The following is a 17,268-nucleotide window of genomic DNA, read 5'->3' on the forward strand; positions in this document are numbered from 1 at the left end:
GCAACATGTGTTTACGCGTTGCTGGCTTGTGGCATGGAGCCATCTTTAAGTCTTCACCCTTCTGTGCCCCTACATTCAGTCTGTCACTGAGTCTTGCCACTTCAGTCTCCGAAGTGCATCCCTGGATGGAAGGAGTCCCCACCAACACCTCAGCACAGGCCCTGAGAGGCGGGGTTGTTGCAGGAAGGCAGACCCCTTCCAGGGCCTGAAACTGGGCTCTTGTCTAACACTCGGAAATGAATTATCCGAGACACATGTGCTGACAAAGCAAGAGATTTTATTGGGAAAGGGCACCCGGGTGGAGAGCAGTAGGGTAAGGGAACCCAGGAGAACTGCTCTGCCGCGTGGCTCGCAGTCTCGGGTTTTATGGTGATGGGATTAGTTTCCGGGTGGTCTTTGGCCAATCATTCTAATTCAGAGTCTTTCCTGGTGGCACACGCATCGCTCAGCCAAGATGGATGCTAGCGAGAGGGATTCTGGGAAGTGGACGGACACGCGATGTTTCCTTTAGACCTTTCTCGAACTCTTCCGGTTGGTGGTGGCTTATTGGTTCCATATTCCTTATCAGGATCTCCTGTCATAAAACAACTCACGCAAATGGTTACTGTGGTGCCTGGCCAGGGTGGGCGGTTTCAATCAGTGTGCTTCCCCTAACAGGGTCCCCACTGTTCTTCCCAGCCAAAGAGCAGCAGGCTGTGAGTGGAGGGGACTACATCAGCCCGAGGGCCTGGCAGAGCCCCAGGGCTCTGGGGAATGGGAAGGGAAGAGTGGCTGCCTGTCCAAGGCCACGTCAGACCTGGGATGGGGCTGGAGCACCAGGGCAGGCCACACTCCATCTTGGGGATCAGATTTGGACATCATCAGCCTATGCTACTCCAGGATAGCCAGGTGAGCAGACACAGGCCCAGCCCTGGGGAGATGAGGGCAACTGGGCAGAGTAGGCAGCCAGGGTGCCCTTAGGGTAGCAACAGAGTGTTACTGGGGAGCCAGCAGAGCAGGTAGGGGAGGGGAGGGAAAGCATCTTCTCAGCTGAGCTTTGGGAGGGGATGTCTGCTCTTCAGGCGCCCCCTGGAGTTCCGGGCATGCTCCCATGTGCACAGCTATGAAAGGCTAAAATCACCCTCCTCTGACTGCTGGCGGAGCCTCAAGTTGCAGCTGAATAGCCCCCTAATGATGTGCTTACTGGGGTCTGCTCAGGCCAGGCTCAGATGTGCGGTGAAGGCTGCCTCTTGCACCTCCATCCTGGCTTTGCCATTTGCTCCCCACCTGGCTACCCCACCCCAGGGCTGCATTTTTTAAACCTCCCGTTCACCACCCAACAGACCACTCATCCCAGTGGGCCATGTCATCTTGTCATTTGGCTGCTCAAGGACCTGGAATCATTTCCAAGGCCTCTAAGACCAAATCCAAGCCTCTTACCCTGGAATTCAAGGCCTTCCCAAATCAGACCCTTTGTCTCCACGGCTCCCTCATCACCTGCTCCTGGAGCCCAGGTGTCCTCATGTTGCTAAATCTTCCTTACCATTCCCCCATGCACACAGCAGTCGTCTCCACCTCTCTGGTGCTGAGGGAAGAGTGAAAAGAGCATGGGCTTTACTTTGGTTACGTTCTGTGTGTTTTGGGGCAAGTCGCTCAATGTCTCTGTGCTTCCAGTTGCTTACCTGTAAAAATACATTACAAGATGTTGTGAGAATTAAAGTGTTTGTATACAAAGTACTAGCCACAGGGTAGGTTGTACTGTGTGGCTCCAACTAATATAGTGCGAGTCAATAAATATACTAAGCAGCTTCAACCAAGTCTTTGCAACCTCATGGCCTGTAGCCTGCCAGGTCCCTCTGTCCACAGAATTTTCTAGGCAAGAATACTGAAATGGGTTGCCATGCCTTCCTCCAGAGGATCTTCCCGACCCTGGGACTGAACGTGCATCTCCGGCTTCTCCTGCATTGGGAGGCGGGTTCTTTACCACTAGCACCACCTGGGAAGCCCCATGAGTTAATAAATGAAATCCATATTACTGTGCCCTTGGCTTTCACCACTCACACGCCCTCCACCTCCTTTCTCACCGTCAGGCTTCTCCCGGCTTTTAGGCTCCTCTCCAGATGCATCTGTATCTGCAGCCTTTCCAGCACACCTGACTTGGGGTGGGGGTAAGGGAAAGAAGAACAACATTGGCCAGTTGCCCACTGGGCGCCAGGCCGTGTGGGGGACGTGGAGAGCGCTGACAGTAGCAGCGAATACTTTCTGAGGGTGTCCTGTACTCAGCCCTGTCCCAAGCATGCATGTAAGCCTTATTGGTAACTCAGTTCTATGGATTAAGGCTCCTAAATGACTTTCTGCTCTATCCAACCAGGGTGGTTTGGTCCCCCTGGCCGTAAATCATTTTTCCCATCCAGTGGCCTCCAAGAGGCTGATGGTAAGAGTTTATCCAGGAGTGATGTCCGTGTCGTTCAGGCTTATCCTGTGAGAGAACATTTTGAGAAAAACACCCACCTTCATTCATCTGCCCTGCCACCCCAGGTGCCGCCAGGCCCACCTGCTGTACTCACGCTGGGCCCTAGCTTTTCACAAAGCTATTTCCTCTGCCCAGAACACCCTTCCCCTGGTCCGCCTGGAAAACTCCAGCCTCTGACCAACCCTCCTACATTGGGGTCAAGATCATTGTCTTTTCCCTCCTGCCCTCCAGGTGCCTTGTCCTTACTCTTCCTCAAATGTCTACATGCTTAAAATGGGCCCTTCCCCTGGGCTGAGAAGCCTAAGGGCAGAGCTGGTATCCTGTTCATCCTTCTATTTCAGTATTTGACACAGAGCCTGGCACACAGCGAGCCTTGGTGTTTGGGGATGAAGGGAGGGACGTGAGGGATGGGGTAGAATGAGTATCGGGCAGAGGGAATGGTGGGGATATGTTTCCAGCTAGTTTCTCCCAGGGCAGGACAGCCACGAGCCTCCGTCCAGCTCAGAAGAGGAGGCCATGCCCCCACGAAGACTCTGGAAACTTCCCTGGAAACAGGTTCAAAAGAACCCCAGCTGCCGCAGCCTCCCTCCAGACACCAGGGAGGTGCCAGTCTTTGGGCTCCATCAACCTTCTTACGGGAAATTGCTAAATGTGTTTGGTGATTTTTTTTGACATTTTCCCTGTTCAGGAGCTTGTGATTTCAGATTAATCACATCCACATACATTTAGACTGTCAGCTTGAAAGGGAAAAATCTAAATTTTATTACTGCATGATTTCATCCAAAGCCATTTTACCAAAAAGGACGTCTGCAATATGGCAATATGGTGCAAATCATGACAAAACATTTTACCGCCGGGACCAAGCTTGTGGGGAGGCGGGGGGGTTGGGGGGGATGGACAGAGAGCTGCAGGCAGGACCTGGGTGGGCAGAGCCTCAACAGCTTCCGTCTCCTGGAGAGCTCTGTGTGCCGCTATCGCTGCTCTCTCTGCCTCAGCAAATTGTCCTTCTTTGTCCAGGTATGCCCAGAACCCGGAATGGCAGCTGCACTGACTAACTCCTGTCTTCCCCCCCCTCCCCCGGCAGGTACCATGACCAGCAGGACGTAACTAGTAACTTTCTGGGTGCCATGTGGCTCATCTCTATCACATTCCTTTCCATTGGTTATGGGGACATGGTGCCCCACACGTACTGTGGGAAAGGTGTCTGTCTTCTCACGGGCATCATGGTGAGTATCTGCCGCCGCCCATTACCCTTCCCCACCCGTAGGATGCCGCTAGGAGCGATCCCTTTACAGCAGGTTCGGGGGGCCTTCCTTGTCTGGGCGCGGGGCCAGCTGCTAGTTAACGGGCCAGTGTGTGTGTCTGTGTACGTAAAAAGACAGATGTGACGTCTGTACAGCTTCTCGCTTTTTCATTTCCTTGTCTGAGATAGGAAGAGGTCCTGGTTCCCGAACAGTTCACGGTCTCCTCACAGACCCCTAGGAATGGGCTGATCGAAGCTGGCCATGGGTCTTACCCTCCACTCCCATCAGGGCCTGCAGTTAATTGTCCTCTTTCCTGTGCCCTGGGCCCCACAGACCTTGGCGCCACATCTCAAAGTGTAGCTAGAACTCACGGGGGCCAGTGCTCTGAGCCGACCATGAGAGACCTAGGTCCTAGCCTGGGTTGGCCACGGGTTTGGTCCCGGTTTGATGAGCTGGCCCTGGGCCAGCTCTTGGCTTCTGCATCCAAATGTTGGGGTGCTGAGCTCCGAGTGCCAGTTCCCTCCCCGTGCTGGCAGCCGGCTAGCCTGTGACAGCGTCCCCATCCCTCCCCAGATGCCCAGCAGCTGTGCTGCCTCCTTCCAAGGTGTACTTTTCCTGCCCCATCACCCTGCCATCCCTAGCCTGACACACACTCGTGCCCATCACATGGCCACACAGTATGGAGTATGGGAGGGCAGTGGGTAGGGAGTTTCAGACCAGAGTCTGAATGCCCATAGCTGGACCTCAGTGTGGACCCAGGCAGGGCACTTAGCCTGCTGGACCTCAGCATTCTCCAGTACGAAGTGCAGACGGGAGGCTGCTCTGCCCTCCTCCCTGGCTGCTGATGAGGGTAGACTGCAGTGCTTATGTTAACGCGCTCTGTCAGCAACAGGGAGCTGCACCCGCCTTCAGGGCTGGCAAGTCCTCAGCGTGCCTACCCCCACTGCTCCTTCACCGGTCGGTCGGGATGAGGGCTTCTTGCCCCTCTCCTTGCTTTCTGACCAGGACAGACAACCGGGCCCTTTGACCTCTTTGACCTCCTTCCCAGAGCAGAGTAAACACGCAGGGTCCTCTTTTCAAAAGAGGAAACTGAGGGTCAGAGAAGACGCAGGAATCTAAGGCTGTGTGTTGGAGCGGGGTGGGGAGGTGTGGGTGGAGATGGAGGGGTACAGGAGGCCTGAAGCTTATTCCTACATCTCATTGGTGGGTCACGGCAGCCCACCCCGAGGAGCCCTCTCTGCACCCCTGTCAAAAGCCTTCCAGGGCTCCCTCAGATCTCAGCCATCATCCCCATTTCTCTAGGAGGAAACAAAAGACCCTCCTTCTGGAAGGGAAATGACTCCATCCCGCAGTGGGCAGGGGTTTAGCTCCTCACTAGCATGGAGGCCTCCTGGGACTGACAGCAGCCAGTTGCTCAGAGCAGCGGAGGCCGTGGGGTCAGAGGCCTGGGCTGTGGGGCAGGAGGGCTCTGGCGCTGCCGTGTCGTGACTGGACACCGTCCTCTCCTTTTTTGACTGAAACCCAGGGCAGGCACTTATTAGTGGGTCCTGGGCAGGAGTTAATGACAGACGGCTTAGCACCGGGCTTGGGATAAACCATGGGTAAGTGTAAGAGCTCAGAACAAATACCTCCCGTTGGTTGGTAGGAGTCTGCCTGGCACAGCTCCAGCTGTCACCAGGAAACCAGGGAATGAGTCTTCCTTCCAGAAAAGAATGAAATGCCGCCCGAAGGCCAAAGCTTTCCTGTCTCAGAGATGCTCCTGGGGCGCCAGCTATGTGCCTCAGAACCAGCTCTCAGTCTGGCCTGCACGGAGCCCAGCTGCGGATAGGTGAACGGCCCTGCTGGGAGCCTCCGTTATTTTTAAATACTAGCCATTCTCCCTCTCAGCATGGCGCTATGCCCCGGCCAAGAAGCCAGAGCCTGGGAGCCATCATTTCCCTGGTTTCCTCACTCCCGCATCTCTGGGCTTCTGCTCTGGCAGAGCTGGGCAGTGGGCCAGCCAGACCCTGGCCCCTCCCTGCCTTCTCCTGGGGTGTGGTCTTCACACCTGCTTTTGCTCCAGGGGCTTCAGCAGCTGCTTGGAAGAAAGCGTTTGTTCCTTGAGCAGAAAGGTGTGATCAAAGTGGAGAGAATAAACGAGTGAGGAGGAACTGATACCCACCCCCTGTATTAAAAATACAGGACCTGCCTTTCATCTTCTCTTTCTGCATCAGCCCTGCTGCATAAATACCTATCTATACACAGGGACAGGGAGCTTCCCTCCACTTGTGTTTTTACCCAAATTAAAATCAGCTGCCTCCCTCTGGGGTCAGACACAGTGAGGAACCCTGGTGGCATTTTTTTTTTTTTCTTACAAATGGGACTTTTCTAGCTGAGTCACTTCTTTCCAGGGTTTCACATGGCTGAGAATCCCTTCCTCCCATCCCCCAGTCTCCCAACACTTTGTACCTCTCCTGATTATTATTGCAAGTGCCTTTACCAAAAGGTAGGGCTTCCTGTTTGGTTACCATGGACACCATGCAGGCCAAGGCAAGGCCTAGTGGGAAGGGAAAGGAAGAATTTGTGTGTGCAGGCTGTAAATAGTCTTAATCATTGTTTTCTCTTGGCAATCCCAGTAACGGTGTAATTATCAACCATTAAGCAGGGTATATAATTGTCTGAACAACTTGACATTGTTGGCACAGGCCTGGTGTGTTTGAGAGATTTCACCCACTAAGCAGATATATCAAAGTCCAGCATCTTTCCATAAAGAATTTTATGATGACAGTTACAAGGCAGAGAGAAAGCTGACAATATTTAGTACCCAGAATGGGCCTCGGAAGGCTTTCTGGTTCTGCAGGCATCTGAAAGACTTTTGGGACCCCAAGACTGATTAGTAGGAATCCCATTTCAATATACAATTTCTAAAGCTGGACTCATTAGGAAAGACCCTGATGCAGGGAAAGATTGAAGGCAAGAGGAGAAGGGGACAACAGAGGATGAGGTGTTTAGATGGCATCACTGACTCAATGGATGCGAGTTTGAGCAATCTCTGAGTGATGGTGCAGGACCCAGAAACCTGGCATGCTGCAGTTCATGGGGCTGCAAAGCATTGGACACAACTGAGCGACTGAACCACAGCAGAGCTGGACCCACTCTGTGGACCCTTCAGGAGTTAGGGACAAATGGACAAAAGATTCCAGGATATGTGCTGGGCTGAGCTTTTCCCCTAAGATTTCATGCAAGAGGCTTCTTTGAACTGCAAAAGGAAAGGGATGATGAAGTAAAAGGTGGCACAAATTGAGTCATTTGGGGAGGAGGTAAAGAAGAGGGCTCAGCAAGACATCTGCTTAATGTCAGTTTTAGAAGATGAGCTTCTCCCTGAAACACCTTGGTTTCAAACCAATTGATGTTATTTTAGTTGTTACATGGAATCTGTTGCAGAAACAGAATCCAACTGTAAATCCTCCAGGCTTCCCTCCTCCATTTGTCACTTTCATTTATGTTTTATTTTATTTTATGCTTCTTTAGTTAAGAACACCTCATACTCTTCCCCTTGGGATACTTATTTTTCGAGAGTCTAAGGTTTTCCAGCTGGAAAATGTTTCTTGGAAACAAGAAGTAGGAGGACCAGTGTGAAGGAGACTGGGCCTCTGATTTGGGTCCAAATCCATGGATGAGTTAGGCGTGTTGACCCCAGGCCAGCCACTCCTTTCTCTGTTCACTCCTGCGCTCCCGCTCACTATGTACCTTGGAAAGTACGACCTCATTAGAGGACCCTGTCCCCTCCCACCTCTCTCCCATGGAAATAGTGCTGGATAGAGAAGATCCAGGGAATCCAGTTGGTGTCGACTGGGACTCAGGACTTGGCACATCTGAAGGCAAAAATCTGAGTCATGGATCTGCTCCACAGTCTGATCCAGTGCAGCTGCTTACCCTCTTCAGTCCCACTCTGTCCTCTCCTCGAATTCCCCCTCTGCCCACCAGCGATTTCTGAGGTTCTGTGTGAGGACAGCTGGGGCAGCAGGAGTGCTCACATGCCCAAACTAGCCAAGGCCTTGGCACTCTGTCTCTTAAAACCAACCCACATCCTGCCACATCACATGAGCCTTCTTAAACTGTAAACGTGGCCCTACCGGGGTGATAAACTCACCTAAGTAAAAAGGCCCGTTGTCCCCAAAAAAGCAGAAGTAATCATTGGAAGTGAAGTGAAGTGAAAGTGAAAGTCACCGCTCAGTCGTATCCGACTCTTTGTGACCCCATGGACTATATAGTCTATGGAATTCTCCAGGCCAGAATACTGGAGTGGGTAGCCTTTCCCTTCTCCAGGGGATCTTCCCAACCCAGGGATCGAACCCAGGTCTCCCGCATTGCAGGTGGATTCTTTACTAGCTGAGCCACAAGGGAAGCCCGAGAATACTAGAGTGAGCTATCAGGGAAGCCCGAAGTAATCATTATACCACTTAAAAGTAAAGACAGCAGGAGGTGGGAGGGGATCCTGCTGACTTTATTTCCTTCATTTCCTCTAAGGAGCCAAAGTTGGCCATTAACTTCTGACCCAAGTCTGAGGCTCCTTGTTCTTCCTGCCTTCCACCCAATTCCCATGAGCCCATCCCTCTTCCCTATTCCTTTCTATTTTCTTTCCTATTTTCACTTCTTCCTTTCCTCTTCTGCTCTCTGTCCCATGCTGTTGAGGAGGCGGCACAACTTGTTGCCTATCTCAGTCTCTGCTCCAACTCTCTCTCTCTCTACATCTTCCCTCTTCCCTTCCTTCCTTCCTTCTTCCTTCTCTCTCTGCCTTCCTCCCTCCCTCTCTTTCTTTCTCTCTCACACACACAGGAGAGGACCAGTCTGGATTTCAGCACCTCGCACCCCACTTTCTGAAGGTTGCTGGTGTCTGACCCCATCTTTGCAAGGTTGCCTGTTAATGGGAATGACCAGATTATGTTTCATTATTGGCTACTTCCCTAACCCATCCAGATGATGGATTTTTCTAAAAGAAAAGTGAAGTTGAAAGTATCCACTGCTATCTATTCGAGTTAGAATTACGGGTTAAGAACAAAGCATCCTTCTGGGAAATATCCACAAGGAAGTCTTGACCTCTTTAAGTTGAAGGAAACTGAGAAATGTCATCTAGTCCAACCTCCTGCCTCCATGCAGAAATGTGTCTTAATCATATAAGATAGGTGGTTCCTTAATTAGAACACTCTAGTTGGACAGGACTGAGCGACTTCACTTTCACTTTTCGCTTTCATGCATTGGAGAAGGAAATGGCAACCCACTCCAGTGTTCTTGCCTGGAGAATCCCAGGGACGGGGGAGCTTGGTGGGCTGCCGTCTCTGGGGTCACACAGAGTCGGACACGACTGAAGCGACTTAGCAGCAGCAGCAGCTTCTCTTTAGAACCCCTCTGCATTTAGCAGGCTCGGTTGTAAGCCATGGCAGGAACCATGGAGCAATCCATCTAGCACCTGAAACTTCGGGATTGTGGGTGGTTGATTGCTTTAATGAATTTCCCCAAGTGGCATGACAAGCAAGGAGACTCCTTCAGGCTAATTCTGCCCCCAGCTCTCAGGGATGATTTAAGTAGAGTTTCCCTGGACCCAGGGAGATGAGGGAGCCTGGAGTCAGGGAAGAACCCTCTACATCTGATGTTCTGTTTTTAACACTATGATATACCCCGCTTTTTGGGCGTTTAGCCCAAAGTACTTTTGGAACTCCATACAAAAGAGTGGGATTATATACTCGGTCTGGTTGAGGGGAAATGGATCACACATCTTCCCGCTAGAAGAGCTTTTTAAGCTATTTTTTGCCTTTAGAGGCCTGGCTCAATTGATGACACCTACAGACCAGGCTGTCCAACTGCCCATACCTATCCTTTGAAAACTGGGCACAGAGTCTCCTGCAAGTCACAGATGCCAAGAAAACAGGGCTGTCCCTGAACAAGAAAGGAAAATGAGGTCAGAAAAAGGAAGGTTCATACAGACTTGGTTCTTTTCAGTTTGTTGTTCTAGAAATGGGTCGCTGACCAAATGTACCGAGAAATAGGAGATTGTTTTCATGAGAACCCTTCTAAAAAAGCTAGGGAAAAACATTGCCAACTTCAGCTTTGCCAAAACCTCACACCAGCTAGCCTTTGCCGATCTGTGGCAAAGGAAAAAAAGTGATTATGAGGGAGAGAGTAGGGGACTGATCTGTTATATGCATGTTGCCCAACTCTGATACAGATGATAGTACTTTTGAAAACAGTCTTTATGACTTCCTACACTTTCTACTAGACTGCATGAGTCCCAAAGTTCTTGGTGGATTCCTTGAATCCTGGGACCTCAATTGCTAAACTGAGCTCTGTGGCACCTATAATTACTGTTTGGCATCCAGAACATCAGACTGCTGACTTTCCTGAACTCATCATCTTTCCATGAGTAGAGGTCAGGGCAGTGCAGGCCCCACGTGCAGGAGAGAGGCAAAGGTCCCCAAGAGGCATGCGCTCTCTTCCAAGAACCAGGCGAAGGCAGGGCTATCACTGCTGCCTGCAGGAGAAGCAGGGCAGGAGTGGTTCTCTCTTGCCGTCCCCGGCACCCCCCACCCTGTCCCCCAACTCAAGATGCACAGCAAAGAGGACTTCAAAGTCCTTCAGGAGAATATTAGGAGGAGTCCCTTTCTGCTCATTTCTCAGACAGTCAAGCATGTGCCCAGAGGATTAGGAGAGAGAAACTCAGTCTTCAGGAAACTGCCTGTTTTATTCACCCTCCCTGGGCTCCCCTGGAATAGACCTTCCAGAGCAGAGTAGGAACACTGCTCTGGAAAATACTGAGCGCCTTCTGCGCATTCCTTTAAAATCCCGGGTTGAGGCAGATATATTGTTGTCATCTTTAAAATCTCTGCAAGATGGTGAATTCTGGAGCCTTCTGGTGAAAGCAAGAAGGAACTGATATCTTGTGCTGAGTCATAGGCTAGAACTCCTGTGAAAAGACCCAACTGAGGAGCAAGCGCAGTCATTGAGCACATAGACTCTATCCAACTGGGGTTGCCCTGGAAAGCAGTCTCAGGGGGAGGGGAGATGCTTTGCCTCTTCATTAGATCATTTTCAGGAAAACTGTCCACCACCAGCAGATGATCCATCCAGACTGTATGGCTGGTTGTCTTTCCTCCTGCCCTCCCCAGCCCACCCTGCTCTAGACTGGCAGTGGGGCTGGGGTATGGGTGAGGAAGAGGGCGCACATGTGCTGGATTTTCTGTCTTCCCTGCTTAGCCTGGCAGGTGACCAAGCGATTGTCCGGTATTTTATATGACCCCAAGCCTCAGTCCCATCGAGTACCCTGATCCATGAGGAAGTGGCCAGCTCTAGGAAGGCTCGTGTCCCAGAGGTCATCACCTTCGTGGGTGTGGGGATCAGGGTCCTGCTGGGTTTTGTGACTTGGCCTTGACTAGCCAGAGCTCAGGCCTCCACCCCACTCCCAGAACCCCTCGGTGGGCCCGGGACACATGGAGTCTTTCGCATGAGCCCTGCTTCATTAACGATGTGCTCTCTCCCCGGTCCTCTTGCCCCCCACAGGGTGCCGGCTGCACTGCCCTGGTGGTGGCCGTGGTGGCCCGGAAGCTGGAACTCACCAAAGCGGAGAAGCACGTTCACAACTTCATGATGGACACTCAGCTCACCAAACGGGTAAAACACCACTGCCCGTGTCTTAAAGGGGGACCTAAGACCCACCTGGGAGCTGGTCAGAAAGTAGCCACAACAGGGTAGGGCTGCACCGTTCAGTGGAGGTTGAGGGAGCCCCAGACACATGCAAACGGCGGGTGCAGAGTGGCCGCATGCCTCAGCGCTGCAGGCTCCTGTCTTCTTAAATCACCGTGCATGGTTCAGGCAACCAAATAATTTCCCTGATAATTAAATCTATAGCCTACAATGATGTAACCTACTCTCTTGCCTAATGGTACCAAGTAAATCACCCAGCATGAGATGTTTTGGTTTCTGCTTAAATATTTTCATGATTCTCATTAGCAAGGGCAGTAGAAAGTCTTTAAAATGATATTGGAAATGTATCTAAATTCAACCCCTAAAAAAAAATCATTACAGACAATCACTCGTAAATAATGTTCATCAAAATATCATCATCCAATTTTTCGCTTTTGGGTTTTCCAAATAGTGTTTCTCCCTTGTGCCCTTAGGGAAATGGGTAAGGAGGGTTAAAAACTGATTAAGCAGGAATGGGGGAGATCATTTAGCTGCTAAAAATCTGACATCCCACTGAATTGTCAGAAAAGAGAAGGCCCCTTTAGAAGAGACAGAAGCAAGCCCTCCAGGATAAGAGCAGGCCAAATGAGCAAGGCAGGAGCTGTTTATTTAATGACAGCTTTTATGGAAAATTCTTTAGAGCCTGCAGGCTGAACGAAGGTCAGGAATATGATTTCCTGCAAAAACTCTCCTCTTTCCGAAGTGAGAGAGAAGCAAAAACCTGAGCTGGGGTCTTGGCCACCCTAGTAAGTCTTTCTCATATAGGATTAAAATGGGGCTGGGAGACCCATGAGCAGCCAGATTTTGATTGGGGTTTTTGAAAGCTGGAGAAAATATTCAGTGATGAATGTTGTGGCACAGTGAAAATGTGTTCGAAATAGAGACAAAGGCAGGAAGGGAGGGAAAAAAAAAGTGAGGGAGAGTGACAGAGGGTGAGCGTGCTCGGGAGGGAGGCAGTGCGGGAAGGGGGAGTTGCCAAGGCTTCTCCAGTTTCTCAGCAGAAGTCTTTATGGTGTTTGATTGTTTGGTCTTTGATTACATGTATTGGATTCTTTAACAAGCCTTTTTAAAGATGTTAAGAAGAAAACGTACAGGCAGATATTCTTCTGTGGTTGACATACAGATGGTTATGTATGCACATTACGGCACTGAGCTGTCCGTGGTACAAAAGAAAACACGATTTGTAGCATCAAGATGGCAGCGTTGAGGGCTGTACCCGTGGTAGGCCAGCCGGGTTCCATCCAGGGCCCTGCAACCCAGCTGCTTTCCTTCAGCCCCCTACTATGCATGTAGAAGTCAGGCTAGGAATTGGGCAAATTATCAAAGTTACTGGGGAAAAAAAAAATTGCTCAGTTGTGTCTGACTCTTTGCTACCCCAGGGACTGTGACCTGCCAGACTCCTCTGTCTATGGGGATTCTCCAGGCAAGCATACTGGAGTGGGTAGCTATTCCCTTCTCCGGGGGAACTTCCCGACCCAGGGATCGAACCCAGGTCTTCTGCACTGCAGGCAGATTCTTTACCTCTGAGCCGCAAATATACTTCCCTCTATTCTCCTGGAACAATGTAGTACAGGAGTCAAGGACAAGGGTATTTGGCCCCCAAAACCTTCTCAGAAGCTGTTTCTTAGAGCACAGACATTAACAGCCTCTCTGTTTATTCTATTTGCTTTTGAAACCAAGGATATACTTTGTATTTCATGTTATTCCTTTGTCCTCTCCATTTTTCACTGTTTGAATCAGACACTAGAGGAAAATAAAGTTGAAGAAAGCCAGCTCCCTCCTATGACAAGAAAATAAACAATTTTTCTGCACTATGATTGTAGAAGATGAGGTTGTAGTAGCTAATTTCAGTCTTTCTTTCAAACATAGTCTCTAAAATCCTCTTCAAATCTACTTACTTTTTAAAAACTAGGACTGAAAACCTAATCAACAAATATTTATTGCCCATCCACGAGTACAAGGCACCTTTTTAATCGAATAACATCTCACTTGTCTGAGAACACTTAAATCTGTTGAAATGTTCCTTTAATGTCTAATCTCTCTTTCCCAGAGAAACAACCAACACGAAAGGGATGGTTCTCGCACAGAGAGGATTCTCAAAGCTGGCAAGACTGGAAAGGTTCTTTTATATAACCTTGATTGAAAGGACACTGGCTGTGAGCTTGGCCTGCTCTGGCTTCAGCTCCCCTTCACCTGATCTCAGAGAAGCCCACCTTCCTTCCCCTGGTGATGCCTCCCTCATCCATCCTCCGTCTTCTCCAAATGGCCCACTGTGTCCAGACGGAGTGGCTCATGGGTCAAACAGATGCTAAGCTTAGTCTACTCATAAGATCTCAGTGAATTCACAGAGAAAGATCCAATCGGGGGAGGAGCTCATTGGGGCATAATTGCAAACCTCCCAGGAGTGGACAATTAGCAGATTTAACTGATAAAAGCCATCTCTTACAAGTACACGCAGCCTTAATTCTTCAAACATCTAAGCAAAAAACGAAAAAGAGGAATTCTAACCTATTAATCATTAAAATATTCAAATTGTTCTAGTCTTTATTGGTAATAAAGCCTTCAGCCCAGCCTTTTTACCATTAGAGTCACACTATTTTTATTCATTTATTTCCCAGGGAGGCAGGGGCAGGTAGGGTGGTGGTCTGATAGCACAGGGTCCAAACTCATTTTCTGGTTTTCAGAGTCACATGACTTTTCTTCTCTCACTTGTATAACTTGTCAACCCTGGGCGCAACATCATTTCTGTATTTAATGCAGTCGGATCTTCCCATGTGGACTTTGCAGTGTTACTGCCATTGTTAATCTCGAATTACAATTTACTGCTAACTTCTGGGCTACTAGATAATATATATGTAAATTACACACAGAGAGACTATAAAGAAGATCCTAGATCCTCATCTTTTCTCCCACGCAACACTGCACATCCCCATGTCTCTGTTTTATGCAATGAAACACATCCATTGCAGCTGGACACCACACCCTGTGTTCTGAGGACACCGAGATGAATAGGAGATAGTCCCTGCCCTCAGACTTACTGCCTGTCCTCTGAGAGCACCTCTCCTTTCTAAAGAGCAAGGTAGCTGCCCATGTACACACTTGGCTTAAGAGGTACCAGGAGATGTTCTGTTTGCCACGCCCACTCTCCACATCAAATCTGCAGACACCTCCATGGTGTGGTGGCACCGGCTGAGGACTGTTATCTCTTCATTCTTTCCATGAAGGGTTCCTGCCTCAAATACTTCATCCAAGTACGTTTCCCCCTGAAGTCAATGGGTAAGACAAAAACCAAACCTGTATCTTCCTAACACTAGTGTCTTCTCCTGACTTCCCTATTAATGACATCATCATTCTTCCAGTCTCCAGGTCTGAAATTTTAGCAGCATCTCTGACTCCTCTCTGCTCTGGTACCCACAGGGGTCCAAACAGCTTCGGAATCTGATTCCACCTGGCTAAATCAGCCTCTCCAGGTCCTCTGGGCACCATACTTCAAGCCACCATCTCAGCCTTGTGCCATTTCAGTTGCTTGCTACCTTCTCATCTCACCTGGACCTCCCTTGCCCAAGTCATCCTGTACTTTATCCTGGTGACTCTTCTTAGATGCTGAGACTTAGCTCTGCACATGCCACCAACCTGCTCAAAAACCTTTCTTAGCCCCCCAGAACCTACTGATCAGTGCTAAAGGGAATTTTTCTTTAATTACAAGCATGTGTCAAAGTTTTATCACAATCCTGCTGGGTAAAAAAAAAATTTTTTTCCAGGAGGCTAATTCAAAGGTTTACTCAGAGAAGGGGTCTTTTATCAGAAGAAACAATTGTAGTCATTATTATACTGGGTACAGAAAATCTGGCAAAGGACACTAGATTCCTGGCTGACAGCCGGTAGGACCCACAAGTGGATTCCCAGAACAGGTCTTAATCTTTTAAGAATTAGTCAGATAATCAATTGAGCAGTTATCAGGAATGCTAATTGTCCCCAGAAGGGAATTATAAATTATATCACCCACTAAAGTTCTGTCTCAGACAGATTGGGTACAGTTTTTCTTTAACAATAGTCATAGGAACATTGAGTTTTTGAGCTGGAAGGTTCTCAGGGATGAGCCTCTCAGGCCCAGAGATAGGCGAGGGGGCCCCCCAGCCATATGCCGTGAGCTGGGTCCCAGCCAGGGCTGCTGTTTGTTCTCAGGCTGGTAGGCAGCTCTCCAGCCATAACCCAGTGGGTTTCCCAGAACAGTTAGTTCCTTGGAATTCAGAATAGTGGTGAGGGTCCCAGGTCTGCTGGAAGAAAAAGCCAGTTTACCTCCAAACAAGCTGAGCATCACATTAATAGCATTATGGAACTAGCCTGCTGAATCCACAGATTCAGGACCGTGTTGCTCTGGGGAGAGACCAGACTCCAGCTTTGAACATGGAAGCACAGTCCTGCCTGCTCCCAGCCCCAGTGTCCTGCCAGCCACAGGAGCCCCCATTTCTTAGTGTTCCGTGAGGGCTTCTGGGCGAGGCAGACAGAGGAGCCTGAAAAGGGAATGTGGAGTAAGATGGGGAGGAAGGAGAGTGAGTGTAAGCAGGGAAAGGAAAGAGATGGCAGCCGCAGGAAGCCAGCAGGCAGTGTGGGGTGGGGTGGAGAGTCAGGGTGGCGGATGCAGAAGAGGGGATGTTGGGGCATAATGGACAACTTCAGTGGAGCATCTGAAGACAGGCCTGACCTGAGGGCTCTCAGATTGGGATGTTACCATCCATTCAGATTTATTCATCTACGTTCAACCTCTAGAACCTCTTGAAGTCCAAGTCACAGCTTCTTGCCAGGCCTGATCTGCCCTCCTGCCTTCCTCCTTTCCCGCTTATCCATCTGCCAGGTGCAAACACCCTCTCCCTGGGATGGAGTGCTGGCAGCCTTGTGGGCATGCTAATATTTCTTCTCTGAGGGCCCCACCAATAGGGCTCCTGGAATTACTCTCCCAGGACTCCCTGTGGCTGCTGGAAGCATGGGGAGGCAGGCAAGAAGGGTGCTTCTCCTCCCGCCTCACACGTTCCTCCTGCAACAACCAGCCCCTCTCCCACATAACACAGAGGAGCAGATTACCCTGCAGAGAGGCGGCCAGAGTAAGTTATGGACATGTATAATACAGCCAAGAGCTCAAGGAACAGACATATGTGTTCTGTGTTTTCTTTCACTGGAGGTGGAGGAAGAAGCTGACATTTGTTGCAGGGGAAGAGCATCAGTAAGGCACCAGGTACGAAGGTGCCGGGCAGCCAGGCTCTGTGCTAAGTGTTTGAAGTGCATTCTCGTTGAATCAACCCTGCAATCCCGTTTCACAGGTCAGAACTTACATCACTCTGTAGCACCCTTCTGTGCTGCAGCTACAGGGCATGCTGGCCCCACAGGATTAGAAGCTCCCTGAGGGCAGAAAGGCTATTGGTTTGTGCCTCCCAGGATTCTTACTTCCTAGAACAGTGTGAGCCCTGTCTTTGGGGTGTGGTAAATGATTTGGGAAGGAATGAATAAGAAAATTGAGTCTCAGAGAGCTTTCCCAACTGGTCCGAAGTGAAGGTGATCGTTCATTCATCCCCTTGTGAGGTTTTTCTGAGGGCCAGTGGAGCAACATAAACATAAAGTGTTGAGCACAGAGCCGGGCACATAGTAAGCACTCAGTGGATGTTAGCTGTCGGTGCTATATGCAGGATCTTAGTTGGACGACTTTCTTGCCCAGGCCCATGAATTTTTGAGCCCTCCCTGCAGTATATAAGTCACTGAGCCTTTTCTCTGGCCACCATCAGAGTGAAAACACACAGTTTTGGGGAGAGAATGAATGGACCCACAGAAACAATTAGCTCACGTACTACGGATTTGGGGGAT

The 17,268-nt window shown here is 49.9% G+C and overlaps 1 protein-coding gene across 9 annotated transcripts in view; it reads left to right on the forward strand.

Moving 5' to 3' along the window:
- The window catches only part of KCNN3 (potassium calcium-activated channel subfamily N member 3), a 235,065-nt gene that overhangs the window by 198,117 nt on the left and 19,680 nt on the right, over nt 1–17,268 (forward strand). For all 9 annotated transcript variants that reach the window (XM_070785496.1, XM_070785511.1, XM_070785477.1 and 6 more), the window contains 2 exons: nt 3,537–3,678; nt 11,230–11,340. In XM_070785496.1, the coding sequence (XP_070641597.1) occupies nt 3,537–3,678; nt 11,230–11,340 (253 nt within the window). The remainder of the gene's footprint in view (nt 1–3,536; nt 3,679–11,229; nt 11,341–17,268) is intronic.

This window comes from Bos indicus, chromosome 3 (assembly GCF_029378745.1).
Source record: "Bos indicus isolate NIAB-ARS_2022 breed Sahiwal x Tharparkar chromosome 3, NIAB-ARS_B.indTharparkar_mat_pri_1.0, whole genome shotgun sequence".
Lineage (NCBI taxonomy): Eukaryota > Metazoa > Chordata > Mammalia > Artiodactyla > Bovidae > Bos > Bos indicus.